The 19,907-nt window shown below is 38.3% G+C and overlaps 3 protein-coding genes across 3 annotated transcripts in view; 2 read left to right on the top strand and 1 right to left on the bottom strand.

Moving 5' to 3' along the window:
* Positions 1-13,953, top strand: part of eif4g3a (eukaryotic translation initiation factor 4 gamma, 3a) — a 54,600-nt gene extending 40,647 nt beyond the window's left edge. The window contains exons 17-34 of the mRNA XM_079856806.1: positions 199-396; positions 531-677; positions 1,144-1,380; positions 3,502-3,606; positions 4,814-4,952; positions 6,475-6,578; positions 6,849-6,939; positions 7,077-7,197; positions 7,293-7,510; positions 7,590-7,708; positions 8,474-8,646; positions 9,231-9,356; positions 10,656-10,737; positions 10,959-11,057; positions 11,915-12,061; positions 12,926-13,007; positions 13,098-13,244; positions 13,327-13,953. Coding sequence (XP_079712932.1) covers positions 199-396; positions 531-677; positions 1,144-1,380; positions 3,502-3,606; positions 4,814-4,952; positions 6,475-6,578; positions 6,849-6,939; positions 7,077-7,197; positions 7,293-7,510; positions 7,590-7,708; positions 8,474-8,646; positions 9,231-9,356; positions 10,656-10,737; positions 10,959-11,057; positions 11,915-12,061; positions 12,926-13,007; positions 13,098-13,244; positions 13,327-13,508 — 2,517 coding nt within the window. The 3' untranslated portion in view covers positions 13,509-13,953. The remainder of the gene's footprint in view (positions 1-198; positions 397-530; positions 678-1,143; positions 1,381-3,501; positions 3,607-4,813; positions 4,953-6,474; positions 6,579-6,848; positions 6,940-7,076; positions 7,198-7,292; positions 7,511-7,589; positions 7,709-8,473; positions 8,647-9,230; positions 9,357-10,655; positions 10,738-10,958; positions 11,058-11,914; positions 12,062-12,925; positions 13,008-13,097; positions 13,245-13,326) is intronic.
* alpl (alkaline phosphatase, biomineralization associated) overlaps positions 1-19,907 on the bottom strand; it is a 343,644-nt gene that overhangs the window by 87,789 nt on the left and 235,948 nt on the right. The window lies entirely within an intron of this gene.
* cstf1 (cleavage stimulation factor, 3' pre-RNA, subunit 1) lies at positions 15,044-19,827 on the top strand. The gene is made up of 6 exons (XM_079857434.1): positions 15,044-15,140; positions 15,446-15,623; positions 16,064-16,341; positions 16,783-16,980; positions 18,106-18,496; positions 19,111-19,827. Exons 2-6 carry the CDS (start codon positions 15,455-15,457, stop codon positions 19,368-19,370), a joined length of 1,296 nt encoding a protein of 431 aa, XP_079713560.1. The 5' UTR covers positions 15,044-15,140; positions 15,446-15,454; the 3' UTR covers positions 19,371-19,827.

Raw genomic sequence — 19,907 nt, 5'->3', positions numbered from 1 at the left:
GAAGCACTCTGGAGTTTGAACTAGATGATGAGGTTGTCACGTGGATGCTTTTGTTCTTGTCAGGCACTGGGATTTGTTTGACGCTCTCACGTCCTTTGAGTCCTGTTTTGTCTCTTTAGAAAGCGTGTTTATTTTGTTCTAAGGTTGTTTTGAACGTTGTTAACCGCTGTGTCGGCAATCTGTTTTCTGGCTCTTCAGGAGCTGTTCCGGAAAGTTCGTAGCATTTTGAATAAGCTCACACCCCAGATGTTCAATCAGCTGATGAAGCAGGTAACGGATCTCACAATCAACACAGAAGAAAGGCTCAAAGGAGTCATTGACCTTGTGTTTGAGAAGGCCATCGATGAGCCTAGCTTCTCTGTGGCCTACGCCAACATGTGTCGCTGCCTGGCCACGGTATGTTCTATGCACTTTGGCGTTAATTGTGCACATTGCAAAATTTCCATGTCTATTTTCTTCTGACTGTCCATTATTTTACCTCACATTATTCTTTTATTCAATATGTCATGGACATATCGGTCCAATTGTAGCTAAAAGTGCCCACTGCAGACAAACCTAATACAACAGTAAACTTCCGGAAGCTGCTATTGAACCGCTGTCAGAAGGAATTTGAGAGGGACAAAGTGGACGACGTCGTACTTGAGAGAAAACAAAAGGAGCTGGACTCTGCCACATCAGTAAATATTCAATAATTATTATCAAGACTTAATTTAGACTTGCTTGTTTGACTTTTTGTCTGTAATGCTTATTGATGTACTATATTCACATGGCCAAATGTATTTAATAGGAATAATTTAATAGGAAGTTCAGCCAAAAATTAAAAACCTGTCAAGAGGTACATATTTTATATGTTTATATTTATTTTATTCTTTATTATAATTATATACTATTATAGTAGCCTATTTATTAAGATTTAGCTACAGAAAACAATATATTTTTGTTTTAGTTTTAATTTTAGTTTAAGTTAACAACAATGCTGCTGGTACATTCTTCAACATTTCTTCGAAGAAAGAAAGTCATACATGTTTGGAACAACATGAGGGAGAGTAAATAATGGCATCATTCATTTTTGGGTGCACTATTCTTTTAAAGACATCATTAAATGCATGATGCGATTTAAATGAAACTCTCTTTCTCTCATAGCCCTCAGAAAGGGAAAGAATGCAAGAGGAGCTCGAGGAGGCGAAGGACAAGGCCCGGCGTCGCTCCACAGGAAATATCAAATTCATCGGTGAGCTGTTCAAGCTCAAGATGCTGACAGAGCCCATCATGCATGACTGTGTGGTAAAACTACTAAAAAACCATGACGACGAGAGCTTGGAGTGCCTCTGCAGACTCCTCACCACCATCGGCAAAGACCTTGACTTCGAGAAAGCCAAGGTAACTCGCCAACAGTTTGTTATTATTCATTCTGGAGCTGTATTGATTCGAATTTCGCTAGATCATTGGTGAAAATTCCTTGGAAAGGGAAATTGTAAAGGCTCATGATGCATCCAAGGTCAAATATTTTGCTTTTTGTATAAGAAATCCAATATGACCTTGATGGAGACTAGAACCACTGTAAAGCACCTCGCTAAAAGCAAAAGCATGCTCCACTTTGCAAAACTGGTCAAGAACTGCCGTCTTACACAAAACGGTACCTAATTAACAAGTAGGGTGCAAAATTAACATTCGTCAAGCACCAAATATGAGTACAAATTGTGAAATACTGCTCATATCACTACCATTAACAAATTCAATATGTATCTTCCACTTTTTTTTACTGGTGCAGTTTTTACTGCAAGCTGGAGATTGACTCATATGATTCCACAAGAACCATCTACATAACGTCAAGAACAAAATATTCACAGTATGGCTTGCAGATATTTGCAAAAGGGTAATTTCAAACCTTAGAGGCAAGTAAAGGGTCCAAAATTACAAGATGTTTAGGGGCAGCTAAATCTGAAATCATGTTCAGATGTTCTTCTAAGTTCCTCAAAGAAAATTCTTGAATTTCCAAAGATTCAATGCCAGAACCTTGAAAATATTGGCAAATCCTGTAATTGGTTTCACCTTCAAAGCCCAGAGTGTGGGAACAACATGTAAACAGTTTTGTTTCCCAAATAACTTTTTTCCATTGGACATTGCATGAATCCAGCTAATCAGACTGGGGTTTGCCATTTTCAGAAAGCTTTTGACATTTTTGTGTGCAATATGCATCAGACGCTTCGTGAGCTGCCTGTGGGCGTCCTGTCTGAAGCTACAGTGTACAATGATTGGAGCTTTATTTAGAACGAGAGGACACTCAAAAGCAGAATTTTTCTATGAATTCTTAACTAACCACATAATTGCTGTTGTTCACTTGCCATTTCTTCAGCATGCCTCTGCTGTTTGTTTGTTTGTTAAAGTAGGCTACTAATAAATCAGTCCAATACCCTTGAAAGGCAGCACTCAGCAGGCCACCTGAGCTCAAGCTGTAAGGTGTTAACTGTGAGGTGTTACATTGTGTGAAATTTAATTCTTTACAGTGTGCTCTGTTGTATACTGTACATTTCGGCAAATTTTGTCTCATCTTGGTATTTTATGCATAGAAAAAATGTGCATAGCATGAACAATATACATAGTACATACTGCAGTAGAACAAGTACATGTAGGATAGTATGTAGGATAGTATTCCGAACATAGCCTTAGGCTACTTACATGCTTATTTACTAAGATGACCAGATCTGTGTCTGTGTCCAGCTTTTTTACAGTGGTGTTCAGAGTATGGCCCAAAGGTTTGCCTGGAAGAAAAAAATTCATCAAGTTCCCCAGCACAGCTTCTTACCATTATGGCACGATTGTGTAATTTTGAGATTTTTATCTTTAATCTGATTGTGAAGATGTTGGAAAACTTTTGTCTTTTGAAGTACTTAATTAAAATGCCATTAGCTCTACAAGAGGACTAAGCTGGGAAAAAAAGTCATTTAAATATGCAGCAGTGCAAAGCAAAAGAATGAGGAATAATCAGGCATGGGAGTGAATGTGTTCTGAACGTTGTACACACATGCAGTCTAAATGTGTTCCAGCTGGGCCCAACAGACGGCCATAAACCCTAGAGCTAAGTATTAGGCAAGAGGGTAAATGAAAATATTTTCTGTGTCCATCCTTCCTTTCTCGCTGACCTTGCGGCAGGAACTTCAGGCGTTTTTCAGCTAGCAGGGATTCAGGTTGTGAAATAGGTTCAGCGTTTATAGACCTTGTTGATTTAGGAGCTAAGTGCAGGTCTTTGTCTCAAAACATTATTTTTAGATTTAAGATGACTCCCTATATGTCCTAAATAATGGATGGGTACAGACAAGAAGATCTGTGGTGTATGATCAAACATCATTGCCACAGTAAAAAAGATCTGTCTTATTTTATAATCAATATTTTTTCAGAGAAGCAAGTTGTGATTGACAGGGGCCCATGGACTCATGAACTCAGTCTTTGATATTGAACTGATGTATTCTTCATCACCCTCTTCTCTGTGTCCTTGAATAGCCCCGTATGGACCAATACTTCAACCAGATGGAGAAAATTGTCAAAGAACGCAAGACATCGTCACGGATACGGTTCATGGTACAGGATGTGATAGATCTGAGACTGGTGAGTGCCGGGGGGGATTGTGATTTGTGTTTGTTTGTGTGTTCTGATAGCCATTGCCAGACGTTTATAAAAGCCTGGTTTATACAACAGAAAGAAGCAAGAACATTTGTGTAGTATCTTTTTTCGCGTTATTTTTTTATTTAATTTTTAAGCTATTATGAGGCCCTTTCATAAGCGTTTTGAATTTATGGCTTTCTTTGGGTTTCCTTTTTTGTAATCATAATAAGTTTATACTTTCCATCTATTAATGCAAATTGTCCTTTCAAAGAATACATAACATTTGATAAAAAAAAAAAAAATAAAAAAAAATATATATATATATATATATATATATATATATATATATATATACACTAGTTTCTGATCAGTACGATTGCTTTGTCTTTTTTAAGAAATTTATACTTTTATTCAGCAAGGACGCATTAAATTGATCAAAGGTGATAGTAGTTATAATGTTACAAATGATATCTATTTTAAATATGCTGTTCTTTTGTTCATCAAAGAATGCTGAAAGAAATCTACAAAAATATTAAGCAGCACAACTGTCAGAATATTAGAATGATTTCTGAAGGTTCATGTGACTCAGAAGACTAAAATGATGATGCTGAACAAATCAGCTTTGGATCACTGGAATAAATTACATTTTTAAATATATTCAAATATAAAACAATTATTTTACATTGCAATAATAATTCTCAATATTAATTTTTCTACTGTATTTTTGATCAAATAAATGCAGCCTTGGTGAACATAAAAGACTTCTTTCAAAAACATTAAAATATCTTACCAACCCAAAATTATAATATTTTAGGTCATTATTAAAATATTTTCCAAAATAAAATAAAAATAAATGGACAACTATACCTTATTTAAGAATCTGACAATTATAAATGTTTATAAATGCCCAGAAACAGCCAAAGGTTAAATACAGTATCAGAATCAGCAAGGTCATACACTTTGGCAATGAGAATGTTCACATCTGTTTGCCCGTAACATTGTTGAGCTTGGTGTCTCTCCCCTGCATTCCTCAGATTTAATTTTCACTTTCAAGTGATAAAAATGTGTGAAAGAGAAGAGTCAAAAAGAGGAGGGAACATTGTCTTTATTGTACCCAACTTTTAAAAAATCTGAATGGTTTGTAGTGTTATATAGTTATATATGTATTATATAGATACATCTGATCTCCCTGTTTATTTATATTGTTTAGCATAACTGGGTTTCTCGGAGAGCAGACCAGGGCCCTAAAACCATAGAGCAGATCCATAAAGAGGCCAAGCTGGAGGAACAGGAAGAACAGAGGAAGGTTCATCAGCAGCTTCTGTCTAAGGACATTAAGAGGAGGCCAGGTGAGATCCACAGCACACACTTACAGCTTTATAGTGTATCTCCAGTCATACCAGGCCAACTACAGCGCCACCCAGAGGACAAAACCTCATTTAAATTTCCAGGTTTACTCTGAGATAAAGTAAAAAGATCAAAACATTAATGGGAACATGTTGTTTGAACAGCAGGCTTTCCAGACAGCAAATGGCTTGTTTGTAGAGGAGAACACATTAATGGTTAACCAGGATTGATTGTGCTTTTGAATTTGTTCATGCAACAGCAACTTGACTGATTATTTTAAAGTGCCCATATTATGCTAATTTAAAGGTTCCTGATTTTGCATCCTGTTTTCGGTCGAAGTCCACAGTAATCGATTGTCGAGTTCACGCGCATAGGTTTAGTACCTATGATCACGCGCGTGAACTCGACAATCGACTACTGTGGACTTCGACCGAAAACAGGATGTAATACAGGTATGTGTGCTGGCTGAATTAACATCACTTTTATTCATATCTTTCACATCTACTGCAGTCAAATTCACCGTGTTCACTCTGAAGCACCCTACACACCGGGACGAATATCGGCGCGTGTTATTCGCCAGCGTTTTTTCAACGCGTTTTTTGTGTTCACACCCAAGCGATTTTCGCTGATGATGAGCCGAGTGAACATGCAAATTCATTCCCTGACATTAGATGGCGTAACAGAATGTTACAGAGTAACGTAACAGAGCGTAACTTAATGTAAAACAGAAATACCACATACACAAGGTGCAATACCACTCCATAACAGTTCTCTTTTATCAAGATTTTTGTAGTCGCTGTCGCGTTTGTCATATAGTTCTTTATGTTCCGACACCAACGAGACCAGCAGCTCTACACTCATATTGCCTTGCATCTTCCTCGTCTTATTTCTTCCCGGCAGTGTAGACGCTACTTGGCGCATATCTTCTTCGCCGTTACGTATGTGTGCTCAGCAAGACCGTTTTGTGTTTGAGCGCCCCCAAGTTGTGTTTTACTGTAACTTCAGAAGCTCCAGACACGTGAGCAAAAGCACCAATCTCTTTGGTCAGATAGTTTTTGACGCGGCGCGTCAAACCAAAAAAACGAACCCGAGGCGTTTTTTATAAAAAACGACGCTTTTACGCGTGGCGTTTTTCGCGTCGGTGTGCACACTCACATTGGCGCCCTTTGTTTAGTCACGAGGCGTTAAACGTCGGCGAATATCGCGCGCGAAATTCGTCCCCATGTGAACAGGCCTTGAAGGAATCACTCACAATGGCTGGGCACTTGTAATGACACATCAAGGATGTTAAGAGGCTAAAAGCAGGTTTAAAACTTGCCCCATTGAAGTCAACACCGATTTTTGTGGTTGTTCTCTGTATTGACAGCACTCCAAATTTACAAATAAATGAGCTCAATGTTAAAATTGACCGGAGTTCTCCTTTAAGGGCGTCACTGTGTAAACAATGTTCAATGGCTAAGATTGGCTAGTGGTGATGTGTCGTGACGTAACTTGTGTAACGCGGCTCTGTGGCTGTGGTTACAGATCAGAGAGAACAGCGGTCGCAGAGGGAGGAGACGTGGAACACCGTGCCCACTACTAAAAACAGCAGGACCATCGACCCCACTAAGATCCCCAAGATCTCGAAGGTGAAGAGATGGGTCTCTGCACACACATTTCATATTTCACACATTTTTTTGATGTGAATCAGAGCATACAATCTGAAATGTCAGCACAAAATTGATTGGAGTAACACTGCCACCTGCTGATTATAATCCCAGTTGTTAAGTGCAGCACAGAATAGGTTGACATTGACACCACATGCGCCAATGTCAACAATCAATAACATTTCTGAGTTAGTAAATGCTCTCTCTTGTACCCTCTATGATCCCTGAACCTCAACCAATCCCCCATCACAGCCTCAAATCGATGAAAAGATTCAGCTGGGTCCGCGGGCTCAGATCAACTGGATAAAGGGCAGCAGTGGCGGAGCCAAAGCCAGTGACTCTGGTGAGGAAACATCCACACATGACACACCATTCAAGACTTTGTTAAACCTACCAACATGTATCTTGAATTGACCGCCCATTCAGTAAAGTTTAGATTACTGATTTATATATTACATGAATGTACGCCCACATTTCTAGAGTTGACACGCTCTGGCAGTAGCACCCTGAACCGTTATTCAGCGCTGCAGTCGTCCACGGCTCAGTCCAGCTCACCTCCAGCCCAAATCTCCGAATCCGATTCCAGACGCTCGCTGGGAAGGTAAACAACATCTGAAAACGGATGGGCTCGAATACAAATTTACAATTGAATTTTCTAAAAGTTTGACATCTATTCATTCTGCATGTCTCTGTCAGTCGAGGCAGCACCGGTCGTGAGCGCGGTGACAAGCCGGTGAGTTTGGGGCCGTCGCGACCGGGGCCCTTCAGCAGAGGTAGCAGCACTAAGGAACTATTGGACAACGTGGCCCCTGAGGAGACACGGAGAGAGGGGCCCGACTCACACCACACCCCTCGCAAAGCCAGCATCTCAGAGGAGAAATGTGAGATAGAGAACAACAGAGCCACAGAGACGGGTGAGGAAGGACATTCTTACACTAGTGAATGAAATTATGCAGTTTATATTTGAAATACTGAGCTTCTGCTTCATTGCAGTGAAATCAGAGACGCTGCAGGTCTCTGGTGTTTCAGAGAAGCCCGTCCTGTCCGAAGAGGAGGTTGAGCGGAAGTCCAAGTCCATCATCGATGAGTTTCTGCATATTAATGACTACAAGGTACAGCGTCACAGTGCCCTCATACTAAACCACTCATAATCAGTACCAAACACCCTTTCTACATTTACAATGAAACACAAATGGTTAAATATACACTATTGCTCAAAAGTTTGGAGTCAATAAGATTTTCTATCATGCGACAGTGAAGACTGGCTGCTGAAAATTCAGATTTGACATCACAGGAATAAATTACATTTAAAAATATATAGAAAATTATTATTTTAAATTGTAATAATATTTCACAATATTACAGTTTTTACTGAATTTGTTAATAAAAAAAATGCAGCCTTGGTAAGCTTAAGACATTTCAAAATTACAATTTAACTTTAAAAAAAAAATCGTACATTTTTGAATGGTACTGTATTTCTAACTATTAATATTTGGTATAAATAGGATTAACATAGTTTCAATTTATAAGTTAAAATTCATGTAACCTCAAGGTAGTGTTACTGTTTAGCTAAAAAGAAAAATCCCAGATTAAAAGGCTGTCATAAGTACTTTGGCATAATCTTTTCATATTGTTAATATTATGTTGCCCAGTCCATCTATCAGTCCAGGTATATAGTGGTTGGAAGTCTTCAGTATGTGCCCCTTTTTCTACAATGATGCATTTGGAAAGTCTATATTTCATTGTAATAGTGTCTGTCTATGTTTGTGCCAGCTTTTCTTTGTGTTTGATTCAGTGTGTGTAAAGTAACTTGAATATCTGCTATATGACTGATTGTAAGTACTGTGAAGTGTTAATGTTTTCGTGTTTGTTTGCAGGAGGCAGTGCAGTGTGTAGTGGAGATGGAGCAGCCCTCTCTGTTATATGTGTTTGTACGCATGGGTCTGGAGTGCACACTGGAGCGCAGTCAGAAAGCCAGAGAGCACATGGGACTGCTCTACTATCAGCTTATTCAGAAGGGCATTTTACCCCATTCTCAACTCTACAAAGGGTGAGCACATACATTTCATTTAGGATGTGTTCACACTTGGCAGGTTTGGTTCAATTAAAACAAACTCTGGTAAGATCGCCCTGTTAGTGCGATTGAAGTGTGAACGCTGGCATGCGCACCAAACAAGCAGACTGAGACTCACATTTTCAGTCCTATTCCAAGGTATCAACTAAAATATGAATGCAACACAGACCAAAGACATCTAAACAAATTAAAAACAGGATGTGACCCTAAAAAGGACAGAATGCTCAAGCATTCCTGGTTTATTTCGTCATAAGAGCTACGTTGCCCATTATAGTTCGGTACAGCCGTCTGAACCGCCGTCTCCTTGCAGCAGATCTTCGTTTGTGGGTAATGGAGGAATATACCAAATATATATATATAAAATATGCATCATAAAAGCGTTGTTTTGGATTTTTAGATTCGGTCTCAAAAATGACAGTGTGAACGCTAAGCGAACCAGGACTAAATGTATCTTCTTTGAACTACAAGTGTGAACACACTCTGAAATCAAATGTACTGTAGTTTGCATGTATGTACTTTCATACTATGGTATTAAAGCGCTATGGATTTTCTCTCTACAGGTTTTCAGAGATGTTGGAGCAGGCTGATGATATGGCCATAGATATTCCCTTCATTTGGCTTTACCTGGCTGAGATGCTCAGTCCTCTGTTGAGAGAGGGAGGAATGAGCATGAGAGAGCTGTTCAGGTCAGGACCCCACTGGTCACATCAAACACTGAATGAGAAGGGTCTTATGAGTTCTGTTTGGTTCCTTTTGTGTAATTTGTGATAAAAGGACATTCCACCCCTAAAACCCATTTACATGTCCTTAATTAACAGATTTTTTGTTCTCTTTCGTTCTGTGGTGGAATCTCCTTTCAAAGGACGATTTAACAAATGCATGTTCTGTTAAAGCTCCAGTACAAGGTCAAGATATTATATTAGGTAACACTTTTGTTTAGGGTCCAATTCTCCCTATTAACTAGATGATTATTAGCATGCATATTACTAGGATATTAGCTGTTTATTAGTACTTAAGCACATATCAGTGCCTTATTCTGTATGACCATATTCTACATCACTTAACCTAAACTTAACTATCATACTAACTATTAATATGGAGTAATTATGTGTGTATTGAGCCAAAAGTCGTAGTTAATAGTAGAATTGGACCCTAAACTAAAGTGTGACCTATTATATTATATTATATTATATTATATTATATTATATTATATTATATTATATTATATTATATTATATTATATTATATTAGGACTACATCTAAAACAAGAAATTACATTATATGCTTTATATACAGTATATCTGTAGGTTTGTGGGGTAATGTTGGAGCCTATCCCAGCATGTCTTCTGGCATTATATTATATTACATGACATTATATTATATTATACATCTAAAACTTGAAATTGAGCTTCAGAATTGTGGTAAAATGCTTTTAAGAGTCAACTACCGGTAAATAGACTGAAGAGAGAATTGGAATATTTATTACAATCAATAATAAATGAATTAACAATAAGTGAGAATAGGATAATTTACCTGGGGGTAAATGCAGATGATTACGTGTGTTTCATTAAAATAATATTTATTTAACCATTTCACCATATTTTTGAATAATTTATGTAAAAGTTTGGTTTAAAACAATCCACACACACACAACTTTTGTAGACAAGAATATATTAGTGAAGAGTGGACTGTATCCAAAGACTTGCGCAGTCAGAAATGTTTGCATTCTTGCAGTCAGCATGGCCTTTTTATTATTTGGATTGTGATTTGAGACTGGTATTCCCAATAAGTTGAAACAGAATTCTAAATATAAATAATATAAATAAATCAAAACATCCTAAATGCCTCATTGTATTGGGTTTTCTGACTTCTGGGGCTTTAACAGTTTGGCAGTGCACAGTAGTTGCAGTCATTCCAGCTCCACACAGGCTACAGCTGTCAGGATTCAGTTTAGCGCCTAATGGAGATTTGTTTTGTTTCTACAGTGAGTTAAGTAAACCGCTACTCCCTGTGGGAAGAGCTGCCATCTTATTTTCTGAAATACTGCACCTACTATGCAAACAAATGGTAAGCTCAACTTTTGTTGACATGGTGTTTTAGAGCATTGAGTTCATCTTTATCTAGTTGATCCATCTGTGGTTTAGAGGCTCCTGCATGATGCTGCCAAAAATGATCATCTTTCATACACAAACACCTCTGCGACAGTAACAATTTGCAGTAAAGTCGCTTTGTGTATTGTTTTGGCTCCTGTGAGTTTGTGTATTTACATGCGTCTACTTGTGCTAAAGAGCCATAGGAAAGTTGGAGACTTGTGGAGAGAGTCTGGGCTGAACTGGGCCGACTTCCTGCCAGAGGGAGAACTTCTTCCTGCCTTCATCTCACAACAGGTGCGAATACAGCCTGAACACCTTCACAAATTCAAATACTCATAAATAAATTAACAATATTTTTCGTGAAAGTAGTTCTGTTGTTTTCAAAATAGTGTAGCTTGTCCAGTAACAAACTATTATTATTTTATTAACGAGTATTGGTGTTGCTTAATTGTTACCACAAACTGAGGTAATAATCAAGAACGCTCGCTTCAAAAATGTTAGCTTTTTCTTTATTAGGAAGTCTGATTCATTCATTCAATTTACCAATTCATTTGAGCCCTGTGCTGCATTTTAGATTATTTTTTGTAGCAATATACAACACAATATTATAATTACAATGATTAAATGAAATAATAAGTCATCATTAGTTTCCGACTGAGTTATATAAATTGTGACGATATCCTCATTGTTTTGTGCTATACACTTATATTCAAAAAGAGAGAAATTAATACTTTTATACAGCAGGGGCACATTAAATTGATCAAGTGGACAGAATTTATAATGCTGAAAAACATTTAGATTTTAAATAAATGCTGTTCTTTTGAACTTTCTATTCCTGAAAAAATTAATGCTGAAAATTCTTGTGAAAAATCACAAGAATAAATTACATTTTAAAATATGTTAACAGAGAAAACAGAGTTGGAGACTTCTTCAAAAACATTTTAAAATAATATTACCGACCCCAAACTTTTGAATGGTAGTGTATGTATTGCAATTAAAGATATATTTAGAAATACAAATTTATATTTATAAAAAGCTAAATAGCTTTAATGTAGTTCACTACCTTTTATTAGCAGCTGGTATTGTAACCATTGCAAATTATGAGTAGCTTGATGCTAGAAGACGCTAAATCCTTTTTCCTCTTTTTCCAGAAGTTAGAGTTCACCGTGTCAGACGTCTCCCCTGTCTCTCCGGACACGGCTAAACCCAGCCTCAGTCCTGAGGAGCTCTTTAAACAACTGGAGCAGCTACTGCTTGAAGACATGGCCAGTGACGAACAGATCTTCGACTGGATCGAGGTGAGACTGATCCCACACTCACAGACCTCTCATATGCAAAAAACATTTCAAGTATATACTTTTTTGCTCACTAGCCACTATTTTGACATCAATACCATGGGGAAAAACTGCCATATAGATATTTTTTATAGATATTTAGATATTTTGCAGCAGGTATATTTAGGCTGCTGTCACTTTAAGACCTGACGCACGGACCCATTATACTGTTACACGTGCATTTTCTTTCCCAAATGTTTGTTCACTTAAAACATAACTGTCTGTGTTTAGGTGAATACTCGCCAAGGCCGGCATTTTGACATTATTTTATGTGTATTTGACTGTTTAAGCGCAATTAGCAGTGAAAAAGTTCTTAATTTAGTACTGATAGGAGGCTTTATGTGTGCGCACTTTGGGTGTCTGCGAGCACAAAATCTGGGGGAATGAGTGCAATTATACGCAATATCTGCAATCCCATGCCGAAATTCAAGCCCTGTAACACCAACAATATTCATCCGGAGCAAATGCAACTAGTGAGTGAGTGAAGGCGGGTTTGTGTCAACAGATAAGAGAGCGAGAAAGCGCAGCTGGAATTGTGTATCTATTCTGCGGAAAATGAGTATTGGAAGCATTTCAGATATTTCAGTATCGATATGTATCGAAAAATCGATATTTTTGACAACACTACATTGCACTTGGTTTATTATTTCAGATGCCTTTTTAAAAAAATACAATTGAAAAATGTATATATCATATATAAATTTCAACCCACCAAAGTGGCTATTAGGAGTGACTGCGCTACACACCACTGCTGAAATACAGCATTTAGCGGGTGTTAATGTCAGAGTATATGACACATTTTCAAGAAATTGTGACTTCTCTTTTCAGGCTAATTTGGACGAATCTCAGATGAGTTCCTCTCCGTTTTTGAGAGCTTTAATGACAGCTGTATGTAAAGCAGCAGTTAAAGGTGAGCAAGCTACTTATTCGTGTGCCTTCTATTAAACAGCTTCATCTCTATCATCCTTTTGCCAATTGCTTTTATCTCTTTCTTCTCCAGATGAAAGCACGTCCTGTAGAGTGGACACTGCCATCATCCAGAGACGCCTGCCTATATTACATAAGTACCTTAACTCAGACACAGAGCGGCAGCTGCAAGCACTTTATGCTCTCCAGTCTTTGATTGTCACCCTGGATCAACCACCCAGTATGTAGCAGATGAAAGTAAAGATGCCAAAGCTGAACGAAAGATTTCTAGGATCGTAATTTTGATCTATTTCTATCCACAGATCTACTCCGAATGTTTTTCGATTGTCTTTACGACGAGGACGTTATTTCGGAGGACGCTTTTTATCAATGGGAAACGAGTAAAGACCCAGCGGAGCAGCAGGGAAAAGGCGTAGCGTTGAAGTCGGTCACTGCTTTCTTCACCTGGTTACGCGAGGCGGAGGAGGAGTCTGAGGATAATTGACATAAGCGTGTGGCCGACGCCCAGAGGCCCCCTACTGACGCAAATTATAAAATGCATACAGACTATACAAGTCTAGCCATAGACACACCTACTCCTGCCAACACAGGAACTTTGACTTTGAAACGCTGGCCAACTTGAGCTGGAACTCTCTAGGACACGGAGGGAACACTAAATACTTGTATCATATATATAGAAAATATTTTTGTTTTAAAGTTTGACTTTTTTTTTTTTTTTTTTTTTTTTTTGTTACTTTTAAAAGAAGAGACTTAAAATAGGTTCTGAACTCTTTAATTTATTATTTTTTTAAGAGACTGCAAATATGAAGTTTTATTTAACATTTGCAGGCAAAAAGAACATTGATAGAAATAACAGAATAAACATGTATCATAACAATAATATTAATTTTGTTTAAATGTTTCAGCAGCCTCCCTGGATTCATGTGATTCACCTTAAAACAGGGTAAATATTTCCAGCGAAAGAATTAAACGCATATGTTTTTTTGGCTCGAGGTCTGGGATCGGCTGATGGTGCTGATGTTTCAGGCTGTTTGGAAAAACTCCCACCACTGGTTCTTCTGCTTTTGCGAACTTTGCAAATCACATGACAAACACAATAAAAAGAAATATGCATCCTGAACAGAATGAAAATAATTTAGACATCGACATCAAATACCTGTATGCATTGAAGGTGAAGCGCAAACACTAATGCAAGCCAGGATTGCTCAGTGTTCTTGTAATGAAGAACTACAGAGGAAATGTAAAGCTTGTAAATACATTAAAGAGAAAAAAATGAGATTTAAAAATGACCATGATGGTGTGCTGTTTATTTTTGGAGGCATATTTACTTATTTACTAATGCACTAGTTAATCTCTGCATTCTGACATGTGGATGTCCATCTTGATGATTTGATGTTTTTTCCTTGGACACACCAAATTGTGTAAAATAACTGAGGAAAGACCAGATTAATTTAGCCCCTTTTGCATGTTTTTTATTTAATTATTAATAACAAATATTTCCAAATAATACTTGGACAAACAATTAATAAATGTCTATAATACATGTGTAATTAATTAATATGAAATGTACTTATTACAGTAAGTTGATTTTCACAAGAGTTCCTTCATTTTTCTTAGTGCTTGCCTTGGACTGTTTAAGGCTACAGAACATGTATTTATTGTATGTGTATTTATTTTCCCCCTCCCCCATCTCTCTCTCTCTCTCTCTCTCTCTCTCTCTCTCTCTCTCTCCCTCTCTCCGCCATTATATGATCAGCTGTTCATTTTAAAATAATATATAATAACCAAAGTTTTGGGATATTTTATTTGCACTCTATTTTATTTTAATTTCCTAATTGACTTTTAAGCATTACATACAAGGATGTTTATATAAAAAAGGTTTTAATTTGATTAGTTATATAGTGTGACCAATATTTGTTAGTGATTTTATTTTTCTAATATAAAAAAATAATCTATGAATTGAAATTTCAACGAAAACAATAAGTCGGGGACTTTTACTTTAAATCAGACAGAGACTTTTAATTTATTGGATTTATTCCCACAATTCCACCGTATATGCGTACGTCGTGACGTCAGACGTACAGAGCGTGTTCGCACCTCCTGAAGTCGTAAATTGGTAAGTCGTATTTTATGCAACTTCAATTGAATGAAACTCCGCTTATATTGTAACATTTGCTTACTTCAATCCTTATTTCAGAAACAGACTCAACCCACCTTTAAAATAATACCCTGCTGCCTAAGTTATATATCACGTAAAGATTTGCGACAACAAAATAAACAACAATGATTGTGTTTTGACTCCAAGCGAGTTGCCTACCTAGACGTAGACAACATTTTGAATGTTGTATGTAGCTCATTAGGTTTAGAAACACAAAACGACGTGCATTCTGAGCGTTTCTATCTTACTTCATTCACTTGCAGGCAGCAAAGATGTTCCGACCGAAGCCCACATTGAAGGACAGACATCACCTGTACAGGCTGATCATCAGCCAGCTGCTGTATGACGGCTACACCAGCATCGCTAACAGCCTGATCAGTGAGGTGAAGCCCCAGAATGTGGTGTCTCCATCAGAGCAGCTCATGCAGCTGGCCAAGACAGGTATAGTGTAAGACTTTTTAGTGTATGTAATTTTACCTCCCCTGTATAACTGCTAAATGACTAAACTGAACCTGTACTGAATACGTACTTTCAGCATTTATTTTTGCATCAAAGAATAAACGAAATATTCTAAGAGGGTTTCAATACATGAAATTCTGAAATGACCTCAAGTGTATTCTATTATCTATAATATTGCACCCATAGAAGTGTTTAACAAGCAATAGAATTTTTTATTTACATTTATGAATGTAAAATGTTGCAAGGAAAGTGATCAAATAATAAGGGTAATATGAAAAGGTTAAAAACACAAATTTCTGCCTCATACATAGGCTACCTTCTGCCCGTTATTAAACTTTAAATAAAAATATAGTTTATTGGGTAATGATTATAAATCATATTAAAGGTAATTCTTGTTAAAGTACTTTTATCTGATTTTCTAGGAATGGAGAACGATGACAGTGCGGTGCAGTATGCCATTGGCCGCTCGGACAACGTGGCGCCCGGTGTGGGGATTGACCTGGAGTTTGATGCAGACGTGCAGACCATGTCCCCAGAAGCATCAGAGTACGAGACCTGCTATGTGACGTCCCATAAGGGTCCGTGCCGTGTGGCCACCTACAGCCGTGATGGCCAGCTCATTGCAACGGGCTCCGCCGACGCTTCCATTAAGATCCTGGATACTGAGCGCATGCTGGCCAAAAGTGCCATGCCTCTAGAGGTGAGTGCCACCTTTGCCTAAAGTCAGTGGTTTACGGTTGTTTTTAAAGTCAGCATGAAATGAAAATTCATCATTCATTCAAAATTCATACATCTATTTTCTAAATGCATGTTATAGATCTTATTGTGAACAATTCATCTGTGCATGTTTCTTGTTTTTTTATTATTGTGTAATGTTTCTGCCTGGTGACGATTTCTCCAATCATTTAGTCCGCTTAAACTCACCCCTGCAAGCCCAAGTTCATCTGCCTCCAATTTTTAATTCAATGCCCACATTTCAAAATCCAATCAACAGCCTTATTTTTCAGTAATCCATTATGCTCGGATGTGCGTCACAATTCAGAAGTATAGATCTGCCTCTACTTTCATTTCATCTTGACTACTAACATGTCGTTTATTTTAGTTGGTGGACAATCTGAACGTGTGATTCTGTATGTTACAGGTGATGATGAACGAAACGGCTCAGCAGAACATGGAGAACCACCCTGTGATCAGAACATTGTACGATCATGTGGATGAGGTCACATGCCTGGCTTTTCACCCTACCGAACAGATCCTGGCCTCCGGATCTCGGGATTACACCCTCAAACTCTTCGATTATTCAAAGCCATCTGCAAAAAGAGCCTTCAAGCACGTACAGGTACACAGACAAACTAAATCAGAGGTCTTCAACCCTGCTCCTGGAGACTCACTGGCTGCGTTCCAGTCCACTTTTAGACACGCACTTGCGAACTTCCCCTCGGGGGAATCCCTGCCGCCATTTTGAAGTGCGTTCCACTTCGTGAAGTGGACGAGGGAAGTTTATATGGACAGACCCTCGTTCCCTCGATTTTGACCGAGGGAGCGAGTCTACTTCAAATGTACACTTCAGACACCTGTATGTCCCACAATGCAGTATGACTATGACGTCACCACATATCTCGTATAATCACCACCACAACAAACAACTCTATGATATATGAATTATATATTTTTTTATTTAAAACAACCCAAACACACCTATATACATTTGGATGCTGCATTAAACAAATTCTTAAAAGGAAAAAAAAATGTAAATAATAAATAAACTCCATAGCTGATTCCAAGTGATCAAGGGCTTAGGACGTTCCAATTCAGCCCATTACAGTTTCCGCCAGTAGTGGGCACTTGTGCAACGTAAGCAATGACGTACATCCGAGTGAACGAGACGGAGGGAAGTTAGCGAGTGAAGGGCATGACAATTTTGGACTGGAACGCAGCCACTGTCCTGCAGCTTAGCTCCATCCCTAATCAAACACACCTGAAGCAGCTAATCAAGCTCTTCAGGATTGCTGGAAAATCAAAAGCTGAAGCAGGTTGGATATAAACTCCTTTGCAGGGCAGTGGGCCTCCAGGAGCAGGGTTGAAGGTAAAACTCTAAGCCTAAGGGTACGTTTACATGACAACAATGTACTAAAACCGAAACTTTTTTTCAGAAAGCGTTGTCAAAACGATCCTGTTCACACGGATGTTGAACACATAATGTTATGAGATCTTTTGTAAAGCATATACAGCTCTAGGGGTCAGAAAATATTCTAAGAATATAATACTATTCTGAGTGTTTTTTTTAAAAGAAAATGAAGTTGTATGTTATAAAAGCTGTACATTGGTTGAATGCAAAAAAAATCCGCAAGGCCTGGAAGAGAGCAATCCAATGACTTTAAAAAGTGTTTTCTTGTGGCCCTTCATTTATTTGAGCTTTTGGCATGGATTTCTTTGGAATGCTGCTTCTTTTCATTTTCTACAGGAAGCTGAAATGTTGCGCTCCATCTCTTTCCACCCATCTGGGGATTTCTTGCTGGTGGGCACGCAGCACCCAACTCTGCGCCTTTATGACGTCAACACTTTCCAGTGTTTCGTGTCCTGCAACCCTCTAGATCAGCACACAGACACCATCAGCGGAGTCTGTTACAATCCCAGTGCCAACAGCTACGTCACCTGTAGCAAAGATGGCAGCATCAAACTGTGGGATGGAGTGTCTAACCGGTGTGTGACTACCTTTGATAAAGCCCACGATGGGGCTGAGGTCTGCTCGGCCGTCTTCTCCAAAAACTCCAAGTATGTTCTGTCCACTGGAAAGGATTCTGTTGCCAAGCTCTGGGAAATTTCCACAGGCCGGACTTTGGTCAAGTACACTGGTGAGATGGTGAATTATGCATTGTGTTAGATTATGAATAAGGTAAGGGCTTGATGGAGAATAATAATTCAGAAACATATAGCACAAACAGTGTAGCCAGATTCCATAAAACACATTACTCGTATAAGTCTTTCTTTTAATAACTGCTTTGTAAAGACCGTTTACTGGTTTGAATCATTATAAAACATTACTCTGTATAATTTACAGCATTAACTGAGAGAGAATTTATTTTGTTTGTAAGCAGAATAGATTTTATTACTGAAATATATTAATATGAATCAGAATTGAACCAAATCTTGAGCTTGAGAATCTGAATCAAATTGAATCAGGAAATCTGTGTATTTTAGCAAGGCTAGAACACTGTATTGACCAATGAGCACCCAGGAATTAAACTGTTTTTGTATCAGTAAAAAGAGCTATTTGATATTTCTCTTCATGTAGTTTTCTTGGAACTTCCATTGGCCAATTTGGGGCAAATAAACCAAAACCTTGACGCATATGTTGGAAATATGGTGTCTGTCATCATGTCATAATGCCACCTGTCCAGTGTTTTTCATCATTGTGACTCACACACTCTTTTGCCATCTCACCCTCATTGTGTTTCCTGTCATGCAGGTGCGGGTCTCAGTGGGCGACAAACGCACCGCACTCAGGGTGTTTTCAACCACACCGAGGACTATGTGCTGCTGCCGGACGAGAGAACCATCAGCTTGTGCTGCTGGGATTCACGCACAGCCGAGAGGAAGAACCTGCTCTCCTTGGGCCACAATAACATTGTGCGCTGTATCGTCCACTCACCCACCAACCCCGGCTTCATGACCTGCAGCGACGACTTCAGAGCCCGATTCTGGTATCGCCGCACCACCACTGACTAAGAGACATTTGTGTGCTTTGAGACCAAAACGGTCTGAGTTTCTTTTATCAGCAGGTCCCAAACACAGAAATGTCCACACTGTGTATGACTTCACAGGTTCCTTTGCCAAGGCTGCGTATCATTTAACACACAAAACGTTTTTTTTTAAAGCATCAGAAACCTAATTGCCTCTTATGACTGCGGTACCTTTGTATTACTGTCGGGTGGTGCTGTTTTACAAATCATCATCTGAGATGCATTGTTTTTAGAACTTTACTTTTTGGATTCAAGGCGATTTAGTAACATCAGAACATTCAGCTGTGAACTGAACTATAAAAAAAACTTTTTTGTGTTATTTGTGTATCTGACAACAAGTAGATGAGTATTAGTCTAATGGAAAGTGCCTAGGATGACGTCTTTTCAGTTTTGATTTGTGTACTGTTCTCTTTGTTTTATATTAAAAGTCTCTGAGAGAAGTGTTTCTTGTACCGATTTTTAATAGACACACGTCTGAAGCGTTTGTGAATGGCACTGAATCATTAAATCATAGTTGTTAGCA

Source organism: Squalius cephalus, assembly GCF_949319135.1.
Source record: "Squalius cephalus genome assembly, chromosome: 22".
Taxonomy (NCBI): domain Eukaryota; kingdom Metazoa; phylum Chordata; class Actinopteri; order Cypriniformes; family Leuciscidae; genus Squalius; species Squalius cephalus.
The sequence above is the reverse complement of the archived record's forward strand: the minus strand, read 5'-3'. Positions and strand labels throughout refer to the sequence as shown.

Excerpts from the sequence above, each read along its gene's own strand:
- cstf1 (XM_079857434.1), top strand. The coding sequence starts at position 15,455 with ATGTTCCGACCGAAGCCCACATTGAAGGACAGACATCACCTGTACAGG. Across the intron at positions 16,342-16,782 it reads AAAGTGCCATGCCTCTAGAG|GTGATGATGAACGAAACGGC; the intron begins GTGAGTGCCACC and ends TGTATGTTACAG. Across the intron at positions 16,981-18,105 it reads GAGCCTTCAAGCACGTACAG|GAAGCTGAAATGTTGCGCTC; the intron begins GTACACAGACAA and ends CATTTTCTACAG.